Below are 26,913 nucleotides of genomic sequence, written 5' to 3'. Positions count from 1 at the left end.
CCTTCCAATGCAGGGGGCGTGTGGGTTCCGGGTTGGGGTTCCATCCCTGGTGGGGGAGCTAAGATTCCCACATGCCTCCCAGCCAAAAAACCGAACATAACATAGAAGCAATATTATAACAAATTCAATAAAGATGTTAAAAATGGTCCACATCAAAAGGTCTTTAAAAAAAAAGAAAATTTTATATTGGTTGTAAAGTTGTGGGGAGGACCTGGGGCATTGCTTATCCTCACTGGACCTAGATCTTTGTCCTATCTGCTTTGGGGAAAAGCCAAGAACAGGAAAATGCAACCGGTGTCAAGGGGAGGGAGTCATATTTTCTTGAAGTGCGTGGCCCGCAAATCCCAGCCCGTCCCCCCGGTGTCCAGGGAGCACACTTTAGCCTCCAAGGCGGGCCAGAACCCTGCCCAGCAGCGGGAGCCTCCCAGGGCCCCTCCCGCCAGCCCGCCCAGGGCCGCCGCGTGGCCACGCCGCGCCCGGGCCCTGGGAAAAAAGTTTCCAAAAGGCGCTGCTCGGCGCTGATTGGCCGAGGCAGACGCGGTCCCGTAGCGCGGCAGCCAATGGGCGGCGCCGGCCGCGGGCGCGGGCGCGGGGGCGGGCGCGAGGGCGGGGGCTGGAGGCCCGGGGCGCACCGCCCCCAGCCGCTGCCGCAGCCGTCGCTGTCGCGGTTCCTCACAGCCGGAGCCGGGTAAGTGCGGAGCTGCGGCCTCCGGGGTGGGGACTTCCTGGGGACTGCCAGCGCCACCGCCACCGCCACGGCCGCCGGGAAACTCTTCTGCCCGCCCCGGCGCCCGCCACGCTCTCGGGACCCCGGGCCGCCGCCGTGCAGGGGCCCTGGCGCGCCCCTCACTTGCGCGTCGCTTCCCGGGTGCTGGGCTCGAAAATTGCGCTTCCCTGGAGCCTGCCTTCTTAACTTTGTGACTTCACACCCTCGTGTCCCTCGCGCCTGGTTCCTCACCCTTGCCAGCTTTCTTTCTCTTTCTGCGCTCGCCTCTCTCCGACCCCGCTGCCCTCCCCCTCCGTCCTAGACTTCCTCGGTCCTTCTGCTCTCCACGTCCCGGGTCCCCGCAGCCCGGCCGCTCTGCCCTCCTGTTCCCTCCCACCCCGACTCCCCTGGTCTCCCTTCTCGCTCAGTTTTCTGCCCTTCAGTCCTCGTCATTGCCTTCTGCTGCTCCCCACCGCCCCTCATTCCTCGTAGCCCCCCTCCCGCCCACGTCCCCACCCACCTCCACCCTCGGTGCAGGCCTCTTTCCAAAAACCTCCCTCCTCCTTTGGCACTTCCCTCCCTTTGGGAACGTGTTTGGAACGGTCTTCCTCCCTCCGCTTTCCTCAGATCTCTGTTGCAGGACGGTTCAGATTTCCCCTGACAGCACTTTGGGGAAGGATTGGATAAAGGATGAAAACGCTTATTTTATAGCTTGAATGCGGTGGCTGGGCTCACCTGCCTCTGAGGTCATAGGAAACCCCGCCATCACCTTGATATTGCTTTTTGGGGAAGCTACATTATCTTCTCCAGTCATCTCAAGTTCGCTGTCTCCCGAGGGCTCGACCTTCCCGGATTTCTTTGTCCAGGGTTTTATCATGTTGTGCCCCTCTCTACCTTTAGGCCCCTTTTAACTTCCTTTCTAAAGAAACGACCTTTGCAACACGCGCCGGACAGAAATTTCTCATTTTCTGTGCGAGTTTTGTTCATGTATTCTAGGATAGGATGGCATTTTAGGACATGGGTAAGGTACTTTGAAGAGTAATTGGATCCCAGCGACTCCCAGAGCCCCTTGTTATCTGACCCCAGCGTTGGTATTTAACCATTTTTGAAACTTAAAAATGTAGATGATCTATGCTCCTGAAGTGTCAGAGGCCTCTGATTGGTATATTTCATCCCATTTGGTTAATAGTTTCTTAACTTGGCTTATTCTGTTAGGATGTGATTTTTGTTTCCAGAGTGTGTTCTTTTGCTTTAGAACGTGTGAGCCCAGAGAGATTACAGTCTGCTTCCTCACAAGATAATTCCCTAACATGAGCATGCCTGCATGTGGAAAGTTTGTGCCTGCAACTGGTACTATGTTTGTACCTAATCCTGACACAGGTGCTTTGTGTCTGCCTCGCTCAGCAGTGCCCAGCACTTAGTAGGTGTTGGGAAATGTTTGAAAAGGAACGGAGGAGGGGAACGCCTCCGTAGGAAAAGCTCCTTCCTTGGCCTCTTGGTTCAAGAAAGTAAAAATTATCCTTGGACAGGATAATTTGTTTTCTTTTCGTCCAAGCTTAAGCTTCTTAAAATTTCAAAAGCAATATGTGCTTACTGCAAAAAACAGTATATATCTTAGAGAAGCGTCAGGTACATGTTCGAATCTCAGTGTCTGCCTTACCCCCATACTGGTATATCCTTACAGACTCTTCTATTTGTATACTCAGAGGGAGATTTGCAAACAAAAATGACACTTTCTTAACATATCATAAACTTTCTTCCATATCAGTACATTTACTACTTCTTTTTTTTTTTTTTTTTTGTGGTATGTGGGCCTCTTACTGTTGTGGCCTTACAGACTCTTCTATTTGTATACTCAGAGGGAGATTTGCAAACAAAAATGACACTTTCTTAACATATCATAAACTTTCTTCCATATCAGTACATTTACTACTTCTTTTTTTTTTTTTTTTTTTGTGGTATGTGGGCCTCTTACTGTTGTGGCCTCTCCCGTTGCGGAGCACAGGCTCTGGACGCACAGGTTCAGCGGCCATGGCTCATGGGCCTAGCCGCTCCGTGGCGTGTGGGATCTTCCCAGACCGGGGAACGAATCCGTGTCCCCTGCATCGGCAGGCGGACTCTCAACCACTGCGCCACCAGGGAAGCCCAGTATATTTACTTCTTAACTGCACCATTTTCTGATCAGTCCTCTGTCAACAGTTAAGTTCCTCCAGTTTTCCCCTCAGTCAATGATGGTGTACACCCTTGAGCATATGTCCTTGCATGCCTAGTGAGGTATTCTGGTAGGTAGATCATTAAAGACTTTGAAAGCACCGAGACAGAAGTCAGACCTGCTGACTCTTGACTGATTTTGCCCCAGTAATGTCACTTCTGCAAAATGCAAAGCCTGCGTCATAACGTAGAAGCCGTGGGAGCATGTGCCAGTCTCTGGCAGTTTCTTTCTTTTTCTCCCTTTCCCTTCTGCTCTTCCATGTGTTTTGATTGGGAGGGATTGGGGTTGGGGTGGAGAAGGGCCGTTAATTCCTGATGGTTTATATATGTGTGTTGCTCCTGACCAGCTGTGCTGGCTTTCTTCACTCAGAGGAGAGCTGAGAAAGGCTTTGTTTTTTCTGGAGTTTTGAAATCAAAGGTGTGTGTCTCAAGTGTGTTTTCAGACTTTCCTGTTAGGTTTGATCATGGAAAATAGCCGCCCCCCAAAAACTTGCTGAAACACTTTTGTAAGAGTAATAGATCTAAGTTATCCAAAATAGAAAATAAGTACTTACTGGACCACTTGATCCCAGTTTTTGCATGCTGTAGCACATACATTTGAGGTACCCATCAGGTTTGTCCACAGAGCTACTGGGGCATGACGGCATCATGGTGTATTGAGAACGCAAGTTAGGAAGACATATCCCTGTGGATCGGATGCAATAAATGAATGCAGTATCCACTTTTAAGAGAGTGGGTACAAAGTTGTGTATGCTGTGACCAAGCATTAACACCTGCCTGACACAGTGCCTTTCAAAAGACTGCATGGACCAAAGAGTGAAACTGACCTCCAGTCTATTGGCAACCCCAGGGAGATCTGGAATTTGAATTCAAAGACTCCCTTGCACTTGGGTCTGGTTTGCCACTCCGTTGCACCTATGCAGATGGCCAAGGCATACAATGTTTCTGCTTTAGCTTCCTAAGAAACCAGGTGATTGCCTTGCCTACCTACCCCTTACAGTTAAGCAGCTTAAAGAGGGTCAAGTTGTTTGGAAATAATGTATTAAATGCCTAACACACCACAACTAGAAGGTGATGATAAAATTTAGTAAATAATGCTGGAAAAGGGGAACCTTTGCCAGTTGTCTTACCTGCTATCTGTGGCAGGGAGTAATGCACATTAGAACTTTCTGAGACATTTTCAAATGGCCAAAAAAAAAGTCAGGTTTTTAAGTATGCTGTTTCATAAGAAAGTGAGGTTCAGCTGTTACTTCTTTCCTCTTAGCCTCTAGCATAGTTTTTCTCTTCCCTAGGGGTGTTTTTAAAATGCAGGGGCTGTAATTAGAGGCACAGTGGAAGCGCCTCCTAAAACATCTCAATTTCATTTCTTTACTGAGGCTTAAGTTATAAGCCTCACTGGCTGTGATAAAGAGCCCTTTTCTAAAACTCATCTGTCGTAAGATTGCAGGTTGAAGGTTATTAAACTCCAGTAACTGTATCAGATACTCCTTATCATGTACACCTGGGGAGGGGGTAGTTTCCAACATGGCACCCTGTCCTCCAGCCCCTTCCCATTAATGAGATGCCACTCAGGTGCCGAGGGAGAAAGGTTTTCCCCATCCTGTTAAGTATCTTAGGGATTTACAGAAGTAAACTATAAACTAGCCTGCAGAGGGTCTCTTGCTTTTTTTCCTTAACCTCACATCCCCTTCCAGCGAGTGGCTAGTCTCTATCTTTCCCTGTGTTCGTTCCTTCCACAGGCATTTATTGAAAGCCTGTTATATGCCAGGCACTGTTCAAGGAATTGGGAATAAAAAAGTAAGATGGTGAAGGTCCCTGTGCTCAAAACTGACATTCCAGTGGGGGAAGATAAAACAAAAACAAAACTCATAAAGTGATGAAATAAAACAAAGCAGGGGTTAATATGACAGTGAAGGGCTGGAGGAGGTATTTGGTGGGATGTTCAGATAAGGTCTCTCTGGGGAAGACAGTTCAGCTGTGATCTGAACAGCAAGAAGGAAATCTGCTAGCAGAGATCTGAGGGAAGAGCATTCCAGGCAGAGAAAACAGCCAGTTCAAAGACCCTGAGTGGGAGCAAGCTTGATGTGTTCAAGGAACAGAAAGAAGGCAGTGTGGCTGCAGCGTAAGCGAGTGAGGGGTAGGGCTGTAGGAAATGTTTAGAGAAGTAGGCAGGGACTCATTACGTTGAACTTGGACGTGATCTGTTTCCAAACATCAGGAAAAGTCAGTGTACATTCATTTTTCCTAGTTCCTCACTTTCTCACCCTCCTGTACACAGAATTCCTCCCATACCGTGCATTTGAGACTGTCCTCAATATGATCATTAATGGCCACACAGCACTCAGTTACAGTTGCATGGGCTCTGGTCTCTTAACGCTTTAGACGTTGGTTTGGTGACCCCATACTAGATGAGCTCTGGGCTCATTAAAGCTTGCGGCTTGAGCAAGGATTACCAGAATTAGGTTTACCCTTACCTGTCACCATGGTAATTACTGTTATTTACACTCTAGGTGCTCTATCCTTTGTACTTTCAGCAAACAAGATCTTTCACTCCAAACGTTAATTAGGCTTCTCTTGTAGCAGAAATCCAGACCTAACTGGTCCACCCAAGAAAGGGAGTTGATTATCTCTCCTAACCTTAAATCAGGAATGACTGGACCCAGGTGTCCGAATGATACTGTCAGGACCCAGTCTCTCCACTTCTTGGCCCTGCTTTACTTTGTTTTGGCTTCATTCTCAGGCAGGCTCCTCCCTTGTGATAGCAAGATGACCACCACGAACCCTAATGGAAAGAGTTTCTTCTCCTCCCTCCCCCCCGGGCTTTATGGAGATATAATTGACATATAACGTTGTGTAAGTTTAAGGTGTAGCATGTGATGGTTTGAGCCGTATATTTTGTGAAATAATTACTACAGTAAGGTCAGTTAACAACCCCAGAGAGTTTCTTTCTTGATAGCTCTGCGAAAGGCCTGGGCCTGGACACTCATTGGCTCAGCTTGGGTTACGTGCACCCCTGAGCCAATCATTGGCTCAGTTTGGATTAGGCTGATCCTTGTCATTGGTTCAGCTTGGGTTAGGCCCACCTCTGAGCCCGTTACCGATGATGCTGGAGGCATCAGTAGTCACATGCCTTCTCCCAGATGCAGAAGATGATGTCAAGTCCATCTGAGCCCCATGGAAGGAGTGTAGAATTGATTTCCCCAAGGGAATGTTGGGGTGGTGTTACAGAAAGATGGAAGAAGGAATGATGGACTGGAAAAAAAAAAATCAAATTAACAATTTTCTACTCCATCCAGCTTCTCTGCTTTAGTCAAGCTTTCGGAGAAGCTCTGTTCCCCAGAAGGGAGTGGGTGGGGACGTGGCATGTTTTCTCTGAATTAGGGAAGGGAGAGAAATTTGGAAGAAGAGGTGTGAATACAGGTCCTAACAAATGTAGAGTTATCAGTAAGTACTGTGCTCGGATGTAGGTATCATTGTTCAGTTTCTACCAGGGATAAAGAAGTTGGTGATTGTGTCCATGTCAGCACTGACATATTTAGTGGAATTATTTGTATATTTAGCCAGATACACAGCTTGTTAGTTATGTCTTGCAGATTGAGGGGTTGTGTTCATTCTGTTGTCCCCAGAGACAGAACCATGAGCTAGCTTGAGGGGAAGAAGGGACTTCGGAGAGATCTCATTTGGATTCCTAATGACCTTTTGAGAAGCTCAGAGTCTTAAATAAATTGAGAAAATAAGCTGTTACATTGAGAGGCTTTATCAGCCGGGAGTCCATAGACTGATAACTGTTAATAGAAATTTGTTCCCTAACCTCTGCTCTGGATAGCTCAGAATCCTGAGTCCAGGCCCTTATCATCACTTCCCTCTGGCTACTGTCTAATGTGTCTCCTTTTGTTCTCATACCCAGTTCTCCAAAATGCCACCTACTTCCTCTTCCTCACCTCCTAGTTACTCCTCCACCCTGTTTATCCCTCCTCCCTGTGTTGAAACCATTCTAGCTCACATCACCAGTGACCGACATTTTGCCAAGTCTTGTGGGTGGATATTTCCCAGTCCTTACCTTACCAGCTTCTCTGTTGCATCTTGGATATTGTGGAACGTTCTCTTTTTTCCCCTTGAAACCGTCTACTCCCGGGACAGCTCACTCTTTTGGTTCTCATCTCTCTCACTTGTTTCTCCTCTGTCTCTGATCACTGTTTCTCTTCCCAGCTTTCAGACACTGGCACTCCTCAGAGATCCATAAATAGTTCTCAGTCAATTATCTCGTGGTTCTGTCACAAGAAAAAAGGAAGAACCAGCTACAAACTCATGATTCTTAAATTTGTATTGTTAGCCTGGACTTCACCCCGAGTTTCAGATCCAGTGTTGCATCTCGGTGTATCACAGGCACGTCCAATTAAAAATGTCCCAAGCTGGGTTCAGTATCCCCTCACCCTAAAGACTTTTCCTTCTGATTCTCTGTCTCTGGTGATGGGGATGGTGGTGGCACCTGGTTGCCTAAGTTAGAACCCGTGAGACATCCTCCCCTCTCCTCCCCTCCCCCCCAAATGTAATAAATCAGCAAGTCCTGGTAGGTTTTTTTTTTTTTAGTACATTTATTTATTTTATTTTTGGCTGCGTTTGGTCTTCTTTGCTGCACGCGGGCTTTCTCTAGTTGTGGCGAGCTTAGTTCCCGTGCGTGGGCTTCTCATTGAGGTGGCTTCTCTTGTTGCGGAGCACGGGCTCTAGGCGCGCGGGCTTCAGTAGTTGTGGCTCATGGGCTGTAGAATGCAGGCTCAGTAGTTGTGGCGCACGGGCTTATTTGTTCTGCAGCATTGGGATCTTCCCGGACCAGGGCTTGAACCCGCATCCCCTGCATTGGCAGGCAGATTCTTAACCACTGCGCCACCAGGGAAGCCCACTGGTACGTTTATCCATGGAATGTAATGTGCAGGTGGGCTGTATTTTGTCTGGGTTTAGTTTTAGTTTTTTGGCAATGTTTTTTGCCACATTTAATCCAACATAAAGTCTAGGAATTTTTTTTCCCCGTTAAAGATCAGCTGTTTAACCAGATGTGGGTAATAATTTTAAAACTTTCTCTTCTAGACATCATGAGACAAGAATAGTAATCTTTTCCCCTGTTTTCACAATGGAGGACTCGGGAAAGACTTTCAGCTCCGAGGAGGAAGAAGCTAACTATTGGAAAAACCTGGCTATGACCTACAAGCAGAGGTCAGTTCTCCAAAGTTCACCTTGCTTTTTCTTCCCATAGTGATGGCAGCAACCATTTATTGTGGGCCTACTATGGGCCAGGCACTGTGAAGGGCTTAACATACATCATCTCAGTTAAATCTCAACACTGTTCCATGGAGTAACCATTCTCACCCCATTTTACAAATGAGGAAACTGAGCCTCAGTGAAAGCAAGTCAACTTGCCCAAGGTCAGACAGCCAGGGGAATAGCAGAGCTGGAACTTGAACCCCAAAGCCTAGGGTCCTAATCAAACGGCTGTGCTACTTCCCAGCTTATTTTCTGGCAGGGTTTTATCAGCTCCTGGATGCCGTATCTGGTCTGCCCTTCGTGTGTGGGCAAAGAACTCCCTATGCCTAGCAAAATGGGTTGTTACAGATTTTTAAATTTGAAACCAGTGTTTCAGTGCCCATATCTGGGAGCTGTGTGTGTGTGTGTTTAACGTTGTTTCTTTTTATTTCTCATGGACTCTTGTAATCTACCCAGGGAGGTCTTATTCCGGCTCCTCCAATTTCTTTATTCTTAGTTTGATTTAAAGAGAATTTAAGCTTGGTGTTAAAAAAAAAAAGATATCCCTTGACTTTTAAGGATTGAGAAGGTAGAATTGGGCGTTTGGGATATGGGGCAGGGACCCATGATAGTGGTGTGATGAGTGAGCATTTGTATTATGTCCAGTTTCTACTTGCAAATAAATCAGAGAATACACAATCCAAAGTGTGCTTACTACATGTTGGGCTCCAAAAAGTACAAGTGGAATGAATGCGTGGAGAGTGAATTGGTTAAGAAAGGGCTATGGAGTCAGGCACACCTGGGGGCAGGCCCAAGCTCTGTTTCTGACTTGTTTGACCTCGAGACAAGTCACCTCATCTTCTCATCTGTATAATGAGGCAATGACAGTTTCTGCCTCAAAAGGCAGTTGAATAAAGAGCTGATACATGTATAACAGCAGCATGTAAGCGCTCAGTAAATGATCAGGTAACATCTGGGAATTCTGTAGGGCAGAGAACACGCAAGAGGAACTCCGAGAATTCCAGGAGGGAAGCCGAGAATATGAAGCTGAATTGGAGACGCAGCTGCAACAAATTGAAACCAGGAACAGGGACCTGCTGTCAGAAAACAACCGCCTTCGCATGGAGCTGGAAACCATCAAGGTGAGGGGGTGAGAGGAGACGCATGCAGGTGTGGATGGTGTCCAGCGTTGTGACTGGAAAAGGGAGCCTGCAGACTTGGCCCTGGGCTCACTCCCACCCCCAGGCCTGCCGGGCGTGTGTGACACTTGAACTCTTTATGCCCCTGATGGAGGCGCTCTGTGAGAGGCAGGTCTCACACATGTCCCACGGCCATTCCTGGCTGTTGGTGACAATCCTGCAAGGCACATGGAAGGTAGACCCTTCTAGAGTATGGAGTGTCTCTGGAATTGCTGATTGTGATAAGGCCTAGGGTTATGCTGTCCAGAATTGTCGCCCCTAGCCACGTGCGGCTGCTGACATTTAAGTTAATTAAAATAACTAGAAATTTAATTCCTCAGTCATACTAGCCAATATTTCAAGTGCTCAAAGGCCACACGTCTCTAGTGGGTGTCATTGTGGGACAGAGAGGCTGTAGAATGTCTCCATCATTATGGAAAGTCCTGTTGGACAGAGCAGATTCCTCAACCTGGGCACTGTTGACATTTGAAGGTAGCTACATGATTCTCTTGTTGGGGCCGAGTTTCACACTGTGGGCTGTTTAACAGCATCCTGGTCTCCACCCACTAGATACCAGTAGCACCCCCTCCCCCAGGTTGTGACAACCAAAAATATCTGCAGACATTGCCAAGTATCTGGAGAACCACTTCTCTGCAGGGTAAAGAATGCCTTTCTGTAGAGCTTAGCAGATGATCACAAAGTATAACTCTGTGGTCTAGGGACAGCTCTCAGCCCTCACTGCCAGGCAGGGTCACCTGGCCAGCTTCATAAACGTCAGACAGGCCTGGACCCACCCTGCCCTGAGATTCCCATTCTCAGGAAGTCTAGGTGGGGCCCCAGCATGTCTGCATGTCTTGTTTTTTTTTTTTTCTTTTTAAAACAAAGCTCCTCATATATTTTGATGAGCCACTGGGAGAACTAGCCAAGGCCCTGCAGTGTGAGTCCAGGGCTAGGTGTGATGCACGGTGGAAGGAGATGTGTCCCTTGCCCTCTGGAAGCTTTGCGGGGAAGACAAACCTGACAGCCAGAAACACTTAGTGAAAAGATGCTCAGTTATGTGGTACTGACCATGAGATCCTCCTGAGAGAGATTTGCACGGGTTGTAGACAGCATCATGGAAGAGATGGGAGGGACTTGAGCTGGTGTTTGAAGGTGTGTGTGTGTGTGTGTGTGTGTCTGTCTGTCTGTCTGTCTGTCTGTCTGTCTGTCTCTGTGTGTCTGTCTGTCTAGCCAGCAACTTGGCATACAAGGGTTTGATGAAGAGTTAATATGGAACTGCCACAGACACGGGCAAGAATGACTGTCAAGTGGACCTTGGGAATCTGGCTTTACTATCACATGGGAGAAAGCGGGGCCAGCACATGGATTGGGGATCAAGGGGTGAGGAGTAGCAGAGGAAGGACCACACAGACCGTAGAAACTGAGCAGTGGACTCAAGCTTTTACGGCATAGACCACAGAGCCCAAGCTGGCCACCCACAGGTCAGTCTGGCCCATAGATGTTGTTTGCTTAAGCCTTTAGTGGTTTTCACTTAACATTGTATCATGAAAGTTTTCAAGCACACAGGGTTGAAAGAATTTTCCAGTGAACACCTGTATCCACCACCTGGGCTCTACCGATGACCTTTGCCATACCTACATACTTTATTATATATCTGTCCATCCATCAATCTATCTTCCCAATGCATTTCAAGGTGAGTCACCAACATCTCTACACTTCCCTGTAAATACTGCAGTAGGCTGTTAACTAGAGGTGAGGGTTTGCTTACAGTTTGTTCTTTTGATAGTAAAATTTATATCTTTAGTGTTTTTTTTTTTTTTTTTTAATATTTAGTATCAACATTCAGAGTTGTGAGGCTTCTTGTAAAAACTTAGATTTCCGACTTCCTATGATCTTCCTTTGGTGGATCTGGCTACCCCAGGCCGGCCTTCTTCCACACCGGCAAAAAGCTGAGTTGTGGTTGTTTAGACAGAGCAAGCCTTCTCCAGTTTGCCCCAGTCCCCACTTCTGTCCTTTCCCCCCCAACTCTTGACACCGGGGACTGAGTGTCTTTTGCTGCTTACACGTGGCCCACGTCACTCATTTTGTTAATAGCCTGGCCCCTGCCCTAGGCACTGGGGAATCTTTACAGCCCTTACACTGAAGGGGGCTCAGGGATGGGAAGACTAGTGGTATGAACCATCGTTTGGAGAGGGTAGGAGGATGTGCTGACTAAATATCATGCAGTTGCTAAGTAATTAACCACTTCCAGACTGAGCCATTGAACTGGCAGAAGACCTCTTCATTACAACCACATGGCAGGTTCATGAGACACAGTGTGTGGAGCAGGCGAGGAAACAGAACTACCTTGGAGTGAGGAACTGCCCCCAACACATATTTCTGTCACCTAAGAGGAAGGTCTTCAACTGAGTCAGACTCCTTGACAGTGGCTTATTCATTGCAAGTTGAATAAAAACGCTTGTAAGGGATCCAACAGAGCATCTATTGATGCCTCCATCAGCTGACAGTTTATTATAATTAGCCCCAAATGAAAGCGCAACAGCTTTTCATGTCCCCAAGTTCAAAGGACAACATTTGGCTGGTGGACAAGCTCAGTAACTGCGTCTTCTTGGAACCTGTGTTGGAACTTAGGTTAGTGACCTAGGATCCTGTACCCTCCTGTTTTATTTGGGGAGGCACCCAAATCAAGGGTGGGAAGCCATCAGAGCCACGCCTGGGAATTCGCCCGTGCCTGGGCCTGGTCTGCCCCTGCTTGTCTGAGCCAAGACACTTCCTGTGCTCGTAGCCAGGAAACAGTATCAGAGGAGACAGAGCAGCGTAAGGATGTGACACCCCTCCCTGTCCTCGCCTTGTAAATAATCTGCCTGTTCTGTGGACCTTCTTCTTTCACCATGGCTCTGGCCACGCCTCTCTGGCCCGGTCACCATTACATCACTCTCCCCAGCGCCTCCAGACTGTTTCTAGCAACAGCTTTGTTTACTCGACTGACTCAAGAAGAGGAGTTGGTCTGTTTTTCTAACTTTCTAATTAGACTTGGGCCTTTCCTGTGGGAAGTGAGTGTTTTCTTTCATGTTTGTAGATGAAGGAAAGGTGGTAAGGGTGTTTGATGATGGAAAGTAATTAGAGAGAGGAGCCAGAGCCGGAGTGAGTGAGTGAGTGTGCGTGCGTGCGTGCGCACGCGCGTACATGTGATCAGTTCCCGTGTGACCTGGATGGAAGTGGTTGAGGGCAGTTTAGCGTAGTAGTTCTAAGAGTGCAAGCCCAGGTGGCTGGGATGGATCTTGGCCTGGTCACGTGCTTCCAGTTGACTTTGGGCTGACGAAGTGACTGAGCCTCAGTTCCCATGTCTCTGAAATGGCGTTAAATGAGGCAACAAAAACAGCGTCCTGAGCCCAGAGGCTGGTGCAGAGTAGACCTGCGGCAAATGTTAGCTGCCATAGCTGGGCAGCAGCAGGTTGTTGAGGCGTCATCTGGTCTGTGCCTTGCCTTGGAAAGCACCAGCTAGATCACACTAAACTTCTCTTGGTAAAAACAACAGTTTTGTTCTTTTCCTTCTTCCCTTCCCTCCTGCCTCCCTTTCCCTCCCTCCCTTCTCTCTCTCCCTCCTCAGAGGCCCAGAAGTTCCTAACTCCCCCATGCCACAGGGAGAGTGTCCTGGGTCACAAAGTCAGAACAGTTGTCAAACTGAGTCCATGATGTCCTGATCTGACTGTGAGGCACAGGCAACGAAGTCATTGTGATTCCTGCTATTCTGTCTGTAATCCAGGGATATCATGTGAAGTGCATCGGTATTGCCCTTGTGGATCAGGCTCGGAGAGGCTTATGAGGCTTTCTGTGGCTGTGGACACCTTGCACAAAATGATTGCTTTGAAGATAGTTGGGGGCTGCTTGATGCCAGAGGCTGCAGGGACCAGTGTGGGAGGGGGCAGGGTATAAGATGCTCAGGAAGCACTCGGGACTTGACAGCTTGATGGCCCCCTGTTGCCCCCATCATCCCTCATTTGCTTAAGAGTCCATGTCTGTGGACAGAAGGTTCTCCTGACTGAGCTTAGGCTTGTCCTCTGGCTTCCTGAGTGAGTGTGATGGGAAGGCTGGTCCCACAAAGATCCTAGAATAAGAGAGAGAGAAATCCCCTAAAGAAATTGGCGTGGGACTTCCCTGGTGGTGCAGTGGTTAAGAATCCGCCTGCCGGTGCAGGGGACATGAGTTCGAGCCCTGGTCCGGGAAGAATCCCACATGCTGTGGAGCACCTAAGCCTGTGAGCCACAACTACTGAGCCTGCACTCTAGAGCCCGCGAGCCACAACTACTGAAGCCCGCGCACTGCAACGAAGAGTAGCCCCTGCTCGCCGCAACTAGAGAAAGCCCACACACAGCAACGAAGACCCAACAGCCAAAAATAAATAAATAAATAATAAAAATAAATTAATTATAAAGAAATTGGCGTGCCGGTGGGCTGTGCAGAGGGGGAGGAATGGCTGCTCAGCAGCTAGGGACAACACACATTCACTGCAACGGAGAGGGTTATGTCCCAGGATTAACCTTCAGTGTCCTAAGGAGATGACAGGGAAGGGAGATAAACATCCTCGTCGGGAGTCTTAAATCATTCACTCAGTGTTGATTCTGTCCTTCAGGAGAAGTTTGAAACGCAGCATTCTGAAGGCTACCGGCAGATCTCAGCCTTAGAGGATGACCTTGCCCAGACAAAAGCCATTAAAGATCAACTTCAGAAATACATCAGAGAGCTGGAGCAAGCCAATGATGACCTGGAAAGAGCCAAACGGTACGTTGGGAAGGAGAAAAGAGGTTTGGGAGCCTTTTGTCTCTGGGTACCAGGCACCGTGCTGAGGGTAGAGAATTCAGCACTGAGCAGAGCCAGTGCCCTTGTGGGTCCTACAGCCTCATAGGAAATGGGCAACAGGCAGCAAGTGCTGCAAGTCCAGGGTGCTGTGGGAGCATGTAATTGATTATATTAATTTGTCCATTGCTGGGAGAATATTAGGCAAGGCTTCCCAAAGGAAATGCCATTTAGGCTAAGACTGAGGGATGCCTAGGCATTTTCACTCTTCCTAGGGGAGGAGTGTGGGGTGAGAACATTCCAGGCAGAAGGACAAGCATGTGCTCAGTAAATAGGCCCTAAGATAGGACAGTATTTCTTAAACTGATGTTCTGAAGTTTAGCAGAATACTAACAATAATAAATAAGTTATTGAATATCTACTCTGAGCCAGGCACTTATTATTTTTCTTAAGAAAACTTTTTTTTTAAAGATTTAGATATAAATTACATACAGCGATACACACAGATCTTAAGAAGTATACAGTTTCATCAGTGTGGACAATTGTGCACATGCCCCACACTCCTGTTGAGACACGGCCCTTGGCACTGCACCCACAGCTCCTTGCATTCTTTTTTGCGGTTGCTTTAGGGACCCCAATACACACGCTCAACTTTTCAGTCTACTTCATTAATAATGTACCAAATACAACGGCCTTGCAACCTTAGAGTTTCACTTACCATCCTTGAACTTTATGTGATAGCCGTAATGCGAGAAGGTAAGAGAGTAAGATAGCCTTTTATATTTACCCACAGATTTACAGTTTCTGGTTCATTCCTTCTTGAAGTTTCCCTCTGGTTATCATTTCCCTTCAGCTTGAAGAACTTCCCTTAGGGTTTCTTGTGGTGCAGGTCTGCTGATGGTGAATTCTTCTCGCTTTAGTTTATCTGAAAATGTCTTTCTTTTGCCTTCATTCTTAAAGGATATTTCCACTGGATGTGGAATTCCAGGTTGACAGGTGTTTTTTTTCTTTCAGCACGTTAAAGATGTTCTGCTGTCTTCTGGTCTCCTTGCTGGAGGTCAGAAGTTAGTGGTCATTTGAATAGTCACTCCCCTGTATATAATATGGTGTTTTTCTCTGGCTGCTCTCAGAATTTCTCTTTATTTTTGGTTTTTAGCAGTTTGTGATGTGCCTAGATTTTGTATGTATTTATCCTGTTAGGGGTTTGCTGGGCACTTTGGTCTGTAAATTTGTCTTTTGCCAAATTTAACTTTGGTCATTATTTCCTCAAAGATTTTTGCTGCGCTGTTCTTTCTTTCCTGCCCTTCTGGGGCACCAACTACACACATGTTGTGTCCCATGTCCTTTTGATATTGTCACACAGGTCTCTTAGGCTCTGTTCATATCTTTTCCTAATTTTGTTTGTCTTGGTTCCTCAAATTAGATCATTTCTATTGATCTGGTTTCAAGTTCACTGACTCCTTCTTCCCTCCTCCAATCTGCTGTTAAGCCAGTTCCAATAATGTTTTATTTTAGATATTTAAGATCTAGAATTTCCTAGTCCTCTACAGATATTTCTTTGTTTGCATCCTTGAGATAGTTATAACAACTTTCTTTAAGATCCTTTTCTGCTAATTCTAACATCTGGGTTATCTCAGATGTTAGATGTTCCAGTGATTGCCTTTTCTTCTGAGTTTGGGTCACATTTTCTTGCTTTTCACATGTCTAGTAATTTTGGATTATATTCTGGACATTATGAATGATGTGTTGCAGAAACTATGGATTCTGTTATGTTTCTAATTTGTTTGTTAAGTAGGCTGAACTCAAACTCCAAACTCTGTCTCCCTTTGATGGGTAGTAGGTGAAATCCGTTTGATGCTTTTAACGAGGCTGCTTCAAGTCTGCCATGCACATGCATGGTTCAGGGGTCAGCCAGAGGTGTAGGAAGAGTTATATATGCGGAATTTGGCATTCCGCCAAGGTGGTGGATTTTTTTTTTTTTTTTTTTTTTTTTATCACTGGAGCTATAGACACAAAGCTTATAAGATGCAGAATTCAGCCACTGCTGTTCCTTCTTCCAAGTGGTGTCTCTCTTCCAAGTGTTGTCTCCCTTCCAGTTTTTGCCAGTGCCTTCAGATCATTGTTTTTCTCGTTTCACCCAGAGTTTGTAGTTGTAATCTATAGGATGTTTGGTCTGATACAAGCTACCTTATTATTACCAGAAGTGAGACCTCCTTTTTTTTTTTTAAATCAGTTTGTAAGAGTTCTTTGTGTATTTTTGCTGCTCATCTTTTGTCCCACATTGAAAAATATTTTTTACAAATAATCTTTTGTCTGTTGACTTTGTGGTATCAATTTTCATACAAATATTTTTCATTTTGGGGTCATCAATTATGTCTTTTTTTTTTTCAATTATGTCTTTTATAGCTTCTAGGTTTCCAGACTTCACTAGGGACATCTCCTTGATCATTTGATTATGCGTGTATTCTCTTAATTTTTTTTGCAAGATTTTTTTATTAATTGTTTTAACTTATGCTTTTAATCTACCTGGAATTTATTTTTGTACCTAGTATATGTGTCCCATTTTATTTTCATTAGGTAGATAGCCACTTGTGCCAGTACTATGTGTTAAACACTCCATCTTTTTTCCACTGAATTGAACGCATCTCTGTCATTTGTTAACCTGCCATACAGTTGTTCCTTGGTATCCATGGGGGATTGGTTCCAGGACCCTTGAGGGTACTAAAATTTGTGGATGCTCAAATCCCTTGTATGAAATGGTGTAGCATTTGCATATAACCTATGTGCATCTTCCCATACACTTTAAATTATGTCTAATTATAATACCTAATACAATCTAAAATCTGTATAAATAGTTGCCAGTGAGTGGTAAATTCAAGTTTTGCTTTTTGGAACTTTCTGGATTTTTTTTTCCTGAATAATTTTGATTTGTAGTTGGTTGAGTCCAAGGATATGCAACCTACAGATATGGAGGACTGACTGTATATTCTGGAATCTAATTCAGGATTCTTCTTTCTTTTTTGTCTAACGTGCAATTTGTGAATTACTACCAACACCATAATGACTTGGTTCCTGTGGCTTTGTAGTATTTTCTGATTTTTGGCAAGCCACTGGCTTACGATCATTTCTACCCATATATCATTGATGAAAGCAAGTCACACGGCCAAGCCCTGTCAAGGGGTGGGAAGGTACATTCCACCCACAATGAGGCCAAAGCAAGGGTGTGGCTACAGGGAGGATGAAGAATTGGGACCAATAATGCAGTCTATCACAAAGAGATAGTACATTCATGTGATTCAAAAGTAATATACAAAGGGGTAGAGTTTTAAAATTCAAATTCAAATAGAAATTTGTATTATTTCCCCCGCCCCGTTTTTTTCCCCACAAAAGAGCATTCTGTATACAGAATGTATGTACTATTGTACATCTTGCTTTGTCACGTAATAGGTTTTGGAGGTCATTCTGTAGTAGGACACAGAGGATTCTTTGTTGTTGGTTTTTTCCAAGTGCATAATATTTTATTGTATGGTTGGTATTGTATGATACATAATTATTTATCCATCCCCCCCACGGCTGGATATTTGCTGCATTTCCTTTCTTTTGCAGTGATAAGGGTTGCTGTAGTGAATGATATGCATTGCTTGCATAGATGTATATCTGTAGAATAAATTCCCAGAAGTGGAATTCTTGGGTCAAAGGATGTATGCATATGTGTTTTGATAGTTTTTGCCCAGTTGTTCTCTACACTTATACCAATTTCCATTCCCAGCACCTATGTGAGTAAGTCTCCATTTTCCAAATAGCTTCACTAAACAGTGTTTTTTAGACTTTGGATTTCTGCCAATCTAATAGGTGACAAATAGGTACATTTCTGAAGTATGAGTGATCCTGAGTTCCTTTTCATATATTTAATAACTGTTTTATTTCTTTTTCTGTGAACTCTGTCTTCTTGCCTGTTTTCATACTGGATTGCTGGTTGTTTTTTCTCATCAGTTTCTAGGAGATGTTTATATATTTGTTTATGATATGAATTGAAAATGTTAGGAGTTTGTCATTTGTCTTCCATCTTTGTCTATTGCATATGTTACTATTGAAAGTTACTTGGATTTCTGTGTAGGCAAATTTATCTGCAGTCCCACGTTTATAAAGCAATTAGCCTATGTTTTCTTCTTGTATTTTTATGTTTCCTTTCTTTCTTTCTCTCTCCTGAACATGCATTGGATTCACATTTTAGCCAGATGCTGAATAGTTGAATATTAAAATCAGATGTGATAGAGACCCAGATCATCATTATAGAACAAATAAAGTTCTGGAATACTGAAGTTATATTAAAAAAAAACTTTAAAACATTACAATTTACAATTTCATTATAAAATTTTAATAGTTATATATGGAAAATTTGACAGTCTCCAGCAAGAATGGTAATTTCTCAGCACCATCAGCTATTTGCTTATTTTGGTCTCTCCAACTGTACATCCGTAAAACCAAATGACTCACTTTTAACTGAGGAAGGAGATGACCTTGTGAAAGGATAAACTTGAAAGACTCCAGGCCTAACTGAATTAACTAGAAAGTAAATATATTCCTTAAAGGGTATTTTGTTTAATATGTGAATGCCAAGATGCCAAAAAGTTCAATGAAGATTAAAATTGATTTAATCTAATTTTTAAAAAAGTGTCTATGTGGGCTTCCCCGGTGGCGCAGCGGTTGAGAGTCCGCCTGCCGATGCAGGGGATGCAGGTTCGTGCCCCGGTCTGGGAAGATCCCACATGCCGCGGAGCGGCTAGGCCTGTGAGCCATGGCCGCTGAGCCTGCGCGTCCGGAGGCTGTGCTCCGTAACGGGAGGGGCCATAACAGTGACAGGCCCGCGTACCGCAAAAAAAAAAAAAAAAAAAAGTGTCTATGTGTTATTACATAGACACTTTTTTTTTGTCTCTGCCACATGGCTTGTGTGATCCTAGTTCACCAACCAGGGATCGAATCCAGGCCCCTGCGGTGGAAGCACAGAGTCCTAAACAGTGGACTGCCAGGGAATTCCCTACATAGACTTTATTTTTAATTTTTTGTGGTAAAAAATTTGACATCAAATTTACACCTTAACCATTTTTAAGTGTGCAGTTCAGTAGTATTATATGTATTCACATTATTGGCCAACAGCTCTTCAGAACTTTTTCATCTTGCAACATTGAAACTCTATACCCACTAAACATTCATTCCGCTCCCTGTTCCCTTCAGCCCTTGATAATCACTTTTCTACTTTCTGTTTCTATGATTTTGACTACATTAGAAACTCCATATGAATGGAATCAAATAGGATGTGTCCTTTTGTGACTGGCTTCTTCTCTTAGCATAATGTCCTTGAGATTCGTCCATGTTGTAGCATGTGACAGGATTTCCCTTTTTTAAGGCTGCATAATATTTTTTTGCATGTATGTACTGCATTTTCTTTATCCATTTATCTGTCAGTGGACACTTGGGTTGCTTCCACCTGTTGGCTCTTGTGAATAATGCTGCAGTGAACAAGGGTGTACGGATACCTCTTTGAGATCCTGCTTTCAGTTCTTTTGGATATGTACCCAGAAGTGGGACTGCTGGGTCATACAGTAATTCTACTTTTAATTTTTTACAGAACCTCCATACAGTTTTCATAATGACACACCATTTTACATTCCCACCACATCCTCACCATCACTTGTTATTTTCTGTTCTTGGGATGGAGGCCATTCTGATGGGTGTGAGGTGATACATAGACTTTTAAGTATTTATTGGCTCAAAAAGGATATGTTCTTAGTTATCTAACAGATGTATCTCTTAATATTCATATTTACTGAAAATCTCTTTTCCTGCTTAACTATTTTCAGGTCCTCATAACTGTCCATGAGATTAACAGCTTTCACAGTTTTTATGTATTGCAGCATTTTACTCTTATGATAATAAATATGCAAGTACATCAGTTGGCAGAATTTCACCATATAAAGGACATAAAGCTTTTTCCACTCAGGGGACAACTAGGATGCTTACCTTTATTTGAAAGCAAATAGTCACATAGTAACAATAAGTCTCTGTGCTGTGCCCTGCTGGTATCACTGACTCTGCCTGATTGTATACAGTGTGGGGGGGAGGGTGTCGTTCATCCACACAGGTTCAGGAATGCCAGAAATGCTGCTGAAGTTGGTTCTCTGGCATTCCAGAAGCCAGTAGTAGATTTTGACCAAATACTGAGTTTAAATTTTTGATCTAGTTGGAATTCATCTTTGGGTGTAGCATGAGGTGTGGATCCAACATTGATTTTTTCCAGGTGGCTACCTGGTAGTCCCCAGACCTAGAACTGAACCAACCATCTTTTCATCAATGATTCGTGATGCCACCTTTATCATAAATTAAATTCTCATATGTATTTGGATCTATTTCTGGACTTTTGGCTCTCCTTGGTCTGTCTGGTCTTATAACTGTTTCACTCTGCAGCACACTGTTCATTACTGAGGCTTTAAAGAGCATGTTCTTTGTATCTAGGGGAGCTAGTGCCCCTGTCCTCTTCTTTTTCAGAGTTCTGGCCAATTTTTTCTTCCAGTTTTATTGAGATATAATTGACATATAGTACTGTATACGTTTAAGTGAACAGCACAATGATTTGACTTATATGCATCATAAACTGATTATTACAATAAGTTTAGTGAACGTCCATCACCTCACATAGATACAATATTAAAAAATAGAAAAAACTGTTTTCCTTGTGATGAGAACTCTTAGGATTTACTCTCTTAGCAACTTTCATACATAACATAGAGCAGTGTTCATTATAATTATCATGTTGTGCATTGCATCCCTAGTACTTGTTTATCTTTTAGCTAGAAGTTTGTACCTTTTGACCATCTTCATCCAGTTCCCCTTCCTCCTATCCCCCCGCGTCTGTAACCACAAATCTGATCTCTCTTTTTTTTTAACATCTTTATTGGGGTATAATTGCTTTACAATGGTGTGTTAGTTTCTGCTTTATAACAAAGTGAATCAGTTATACATATGCATATGTTCCCATATTTCCTCCCTCTTGCGTCTCCCTCCCTCCCACGCTCCCCATCCCACCCCTCCAGGAGGTCACAAAGCACCGAGCTGATCTCCCTGTGCTATGCGGCTGCTTCCCACTAGCTATCTACCTTATGTTTAGTAGTGTATATATGTCTATGCCTCTCTCTCGCTTTGTCACAGCTCACCCTTCCCCCTCCCCATATCCTCAAGTCCGTTCTCTAGTAGGTCTGTGGCTTTATTCCTGTCTTACCCCTAGGTTCTTCATGACATTTTTTCCCTTAAATTCCATATATATGTGTTAGCATATGGTATTTGTCTTTCTCTTTCTGACTTACTTCACTCTGTATGACAGACTCTAGGTCTATCCACCTCATTACAAATAGCTCAATTTCGTTTCTTTTTATGGCTGAGTAATATTCCATTGTATATATGTGCCACATCTTTATCCATTCATCCGAAGATGGGCACTTAGGTTGTTTCCACCTCCGGGCTATTGTAAATAGAGCTGCAATGAACATTTTGGTACATGACTCTTTTTGAATTACGGTTTTCTCAGGGTATATGCCCAGTAGTGGGATTGCTGGGTCATATGGTAGTTCTATTTGTAGTTTTTTAAGGAACCTCCATACTGTTCTCCATAGTGGCTGTACCAATTCACATTCCCACCAGCAGTGCTTTTTTTTGATGATGGCCATTCTGACTGGTGTGAGATGATATCTCATTGTAGTCTTGATTTGCATTTCTCTAATGATTAATGATGTTGAGCATTCTTTCATGTGTTTGTTGGCAGTCTGTATATCTTCTTTGGAGAAATGTCTATTTAGGTCTTCTGCCCATTTTGGGATTGGGTTGTTTGTTTTTTGTTATTGAGCTGCATGAGTTGCTTATAAATTTTGGAAATTAATCCTTTGTCAGTTGCTTCATTTGCAAATATTTTCTCCCATTCTAAGGGTTGTCTTTTGGTCTTGTTTATGGTTTCCTTTGCTGTGCAAAAGCTTTGAAGTTTCATTAGGTCCCGTTTGTTTATTTTTGTTTTTATTTCCATTTCTCTAGGAGGTGGGTCAAAAAGGATCTTGCTGTGATTTATGTCATAGAGTGTTCTGCCTATGTTTTCCTCTAAGAGTTTGATAGTTTCTGGCCTTACATTTAGGTCTTTAATCCATTTTGAGCTTACTTTTGTGTATGGTGTTAGGGAGTGATCTAATCTCATACTTTTACAGGTACCTGTCCAGTTTTCCCACCACCACTTATTGAAGAGGCTGTCCTTTCTCCACTGTATATTCCTGCCTCCTTTATCAAAGATAAGATGACCATATGTGCGTGGGTTTAGCTCTGGACTTTCTATCCTGTTCCATTGATCTATGTTTCTGTTTTTGTGCCAGTACCATACTGTCTTGATTACTGTAGCTTTGTAGTATAGTCTGAAGTCAGGGAGCCTGATTCCTCCAGCTCCATTTTTCGTTCTCAAGATTGCTTTGGCTATTCGGAGTCTTTTGTGTTTCCATACAAATTGTGAAATTTTTTGTTCTAGTTCTGTGAAAAATGCCAGTAGTAGTTTGATAGGGATTGCATTGAATCTGTAGATTGCTTTGGGTAGTAGAGTCATTTTCACAGTGTTGATTCTTCCAATCCAAGAACATGGTATATCTCTCCATCTATTTGTATCATCTTTAATTTCTTTCATCAGTGTCTTATAATTTTCTGCATACAGGTCTTTTGTCTCCTTAGGTAGGTTTATTCCTAGATATTTTATTCTTTTTGTTGCAGTGGTAAATGGGAGTGTTTTCTTGATTTCACTTTCAGATTTTTCATCATTAGTGTATAGGAATGCCAGAGATTTCTGTGCATTAATTTTGTATCCTGCAACTTTACCAAATTCATTGATTAGCTCTAGTAGTTTTCTGGTAGCATCTTTAGGATTCTCTATGTATAGTATCATGTCATCTGCAAAGAGTGACAGCTTTACTTCTTCTTTTCCGATTTGGATTCCTTTTATTTCCTTTTCTTCTCTGATTGCTGTGGCTAAAACTTCCAAAACTGTGTTGAATAAGAGCGGTGAGAGTGGGCAACCTTGTCTTGTTCCTGATCTTAGTGGAAATGCTTTCAGTTTTTCACCATTGAGGACGATGTTGGCTGTGGGTTTGTCATATATGGCCTTTATTATGGTGAGGAAAGTTCCCTCTATGCCTACTTTCTGCAGGGTTTTTATCATAAATGGGTGTTGAATTTTGTCAAAAGCTTTCTCTGCATCTATTGAGATGATCATATGGTTTTTCTCCTTCAATTTGTTAATATGGTTTATCACATTGATTGTTTTGCGTATATTGAAGAATCCTTGCATTCCTGGAATAAACCCCACTTGATCATGGTGTATGATCCTTTTAATGTGCTGTTGGATTCTGTTTGCTAGTATTTTGTTGAGGATTTTTGCATCTATGTTCATCAGTGATATCGGTCTGTAGTTTTCTTTCTTTGTGACATCCTTGTCTGGTTTTGGTATCAAGGTGATGGTGGCCTCATAGAATGAGTTTGGGAGTGTTCCTCCCTCTGCTATATTTTGGAAGAGTTTGAGAAGGATAGGTGTTAGCTCTTCTCTAAATGTTTGATAGAATTCACCTGTGAAGTCATCTGGTCCTGGGTTTTTGTTTGTTGGCAGATTTTTAATCACAGTTTCAATTTCAGTGCTTGTGATTGGTCTGTTCATATTTTCTGTTTCTTCCTGATTCAGTCTTGGCAGGTTGTGCATTTCTAAGAATTTGTCGATTTCTTCCAGGTTGTCCATTTTATTGGCATAGAGTTGCTTGTAGTAATCTCTCATGATCTTTTGTATTTCTGCAGTGTCAGTTGTTACTTCTCCTTTTTCATTTCTAATTCTATTGATGTGAGTCTTCTCCCTTTTTTCTTGATGAGTCTGGCTAATGGTTTATCGATTTTGTTTATCTTCTCAAAGAACCAGCTTTATTTTTATTGATCTTTGCTATCGTTTCCTTCATTTCCTTTTCATTTATTTCTGATCTGATTTTTATTATTTCTTTCCTTTTGCTAACTTTGGGGTGTTTTTGTTCTTCTTTCTGTAATTGCTTTAGGTGCAAGGTTAGGTTGTTTATTCGAGATGTTTCCTGTTTCTTAAGGTGAGCTTGTATTGCTATAAACTTCCCTCTTAGAACTGCTTTTGCTGCATCCCATAGGTTTTGGGTCGTCGTGTCTCCATTGTCATTTGTTTCTAGGTATTTTTTGATTTCCTCTTTGATTTCTTCAGTGATCACTTCGTTATTAAGTAGTGTATTGTTTAGCCTCCATGTGTTTGTATTTTTTACAGATTTTTTCCTGTAATTGACATCTAGTCTCATAGCATTGTGGTCAGAAAAGATACTTGATACAATTTCAATTTTCTTAAATTTACCAAGACTTGATTTGTGACCCAAGATATGATCTATCCTGGAGAATGTTCCATGAGCACTTGAGAAAAATGTGTATTCTGTTGTTTTTGGATGGAACGTCCTATAAATATCAATTAAGTCCATCTTGTTTAATGTATCATTTAAAGCTTGTGTTTCCTTATTTATTTTCATTTTGGATGATCTGTCCATTGGTGAAAGTGGGGGGTGTTAAAGTCCCATACTATGAATGTGTTACTGTCGATTTCCCCTTTTATGGCTGTTAGTATTTGCCTTATGTATTGAGGTGCTTCTGTGTTGGGTGCATAAATATTTACAATTGTTATATCTTCTTCTTGGATTGATCCCTTGATCATTATGTAGTGTCCTTCTTTGTCTCTTGTAATGGTCTTTATTTTAAAGACTATTTTGTCTGATATGAGAATTGCTACTCCAGCTTTCTTTTGGTTTCCATTTGCATGGAATATCTTTTTCCATCCCCTTACTTTCAGTCTGTATGTGTCTCTAGGTCTGAAGTGGGTCTCTTGTAGACAGCAAATAAATGGGTCTTGTTTTTGTATCCATTCAGCCAATCTGTGTCTTTTGGTGGGAGCATTTAGTCCATTTACATTTAAGGTAATTATCGATATGTATGTTCCTATTCCCATTTTCTTAATTGTTTTGGGTTCGTTATTGTAGGTCTTTTCCTTCTCTTGTGTTTCTTGCCTAGAGAAGTTCCTTTAGCATTTGTTGTAAAGCTGGTTTGGTGGTGCTGAACTCTCTCAGCTTTTGCTTGTCTGTAAAGGTTTTAATTTCTCCATCAAATCTGAATGAGATCCTTGCTGGGTAGAGTAATCTTGGTTGCAGGTTTTTCTCCTTCATCACTTTAAATATGTCCTGCCAGTCCCTTCTGGCTTGCAGAGTTTCTGCTGAAGGATCAGCTGTTAACCTTATGGGGATTCCCTTGTGTGTTATTTGTTGCTTTTCCTTTGCTGCTTTTAATATGCTTTCTTTGTATTTAATTTTTGACAGTTTGATTAATATGTGTCTTGGCGTATTTCTCCTTGGATTTATCCTGTATGGGACTCTCTGTGCTTCCTGGACTTGATTAACTATTTCCTTTCCCATATTAGGGAAGTTTTCAACTATAATCTCTTCAAATATTTTCTCAGTCCCTTTCTTTTTCTTTTCTTCTGGAACCCCTATAATTCGAATGTTGTTGCGTTTAATGTTGTCCCAGAGGTCTCTGAGACTGTCCTCAGTTCTTTTCATTCTTTTTTCTTTATTCTGCTCTGCAGTAGTTATTTCCACTATTTTATCTTCCAGGTCACTTATCCGTTCTTCTGTCTCAGTTATTCTGCTATTGATCCCATCTAGAGTATTTTTCACTTCATTTATTGTGTTGTTCATCGTGGTTTGTTTCACCTTTAGTTCTTCTAGGTCCTTGCTAAATGTTTCTTGCATTTTGTCCAATCTATTTCCAAGATTTTGGATCATCTTCACTATCATTATTCTGAATTCTTTTTCAGGTAGACTGCCTATTTCCTCTTCATTTGTTAGGTCTGGTGGGTTTTTATCTTGCTCCTTCATCTGCTGTGTGTTTTTCTGTCTTCTCATTTTGCTTATCTTACTGTTTTTGGGGTCTCCTTTTGCAGGCTGCAGGTTCATAGTTCCCGTTGTTTTTGGTGTCTGTCCCCAGTGGCTAAGGTTGGTTCAGTGGGTTGTGTAGGCTTCCTGGTGGAGGGGACTAGTGCTTGTGTTCTGGTGGATGAGGCTGGATCTTGTCTCTCTGGTGGGCAGGTCCACGTCTGGTGGTGTGTTTTGGGGTGTCTGTGGACTTATTATGATTTTAGGCAGCCTCTCTGCTAATGGGTGGGGTTGTATTCCTGTCTTGCTAGTTGTTTGGCATAGGGTGTCCAGCACTGTAGCTTGCTGGTCGTTGAGTGAAGCTGCATGCTGTTGTTGAGATGGAGATCTCTGGGAGATTTTCGCCGTTTGATATTATGTGGAGCTGGGAGGTCTCTTGTGGGTAAGCAATGCCATTTCCATTGAGCTTTCGTGCCGCCCTAGTCTCGAAGCTCCCGCCACTGCTCCTCAGGCCGGGTCCCCGTTGATCTCTTTTTTTATGAGTTTGTTTTGAAGCATAATTGACCTACTGTGTTAGTTCCTGTTATACAATATAGTCATTCAGTATTTCTGTACATTTCAAACTGATGGCCACAGTAAGTCTAAGGTGTCACCATACAAGGATGTTACATAGTTATTAACTGTACTCCCCACACTGTATTTTTCATACCTGTGACTCATTTATTTTGCTGCTGGAAGTTTGTACCTCTTGGTCTTCCTCACGTATTTCTCTTCTCTGCCTAACCTCCTCCCC

The 26,913-nt window shown here is 43.3% G+C and overlaps 1 protein-coding gene across 1 annotated transcript in view; it reads left to right on the top strand.

Moving 5' to 3' along the window:
• The first annotated feature begins 647 nt into the window (after positions 1–647).
• Positions 648–26,913, top strand: part of NDE1 (nudE neurodevelopment protein 1) — a 35,338-nt gene continuing 9,072 nt past the window's right edge. Inside the window, exons 1-4 of the mRNA XM_082857251.1 lie at positions 648–688; positions 8,003–8,128; positions 9,144–9,297; positions 13,967–14,115. Coding sequence (XP_082713377.1) covers positions 8,046–8,128; positions 9,144–9,297; positions 13,967–14,115 — 386 coding nt within the window. The 5' untranslated portion in view covers positions 648–688; positions 8,003–8,045. The remainder of the gene's footprint in view (positions 689–8,002; positions 8,129–9,143; positions 9,298–13,966; positions 14,116–26,913) is intronic.

Source organism: Leucopleurus acutus (assembly GCF_964270905.1).
Source record: "Leucopleurus acutus genome assembly, chromosome: 16".
Lineage (NCBI taxonomy): Eukaryota > Metazoa > Chordata > Mammalia > Artiodactyla > Delphinidae > Leucopleurus > Leucopleurus acutus.
Note: the sequence above shows the minus strand (reverse complement) of the source record. Positions and strands in the feature narration are given on the sequence as shown.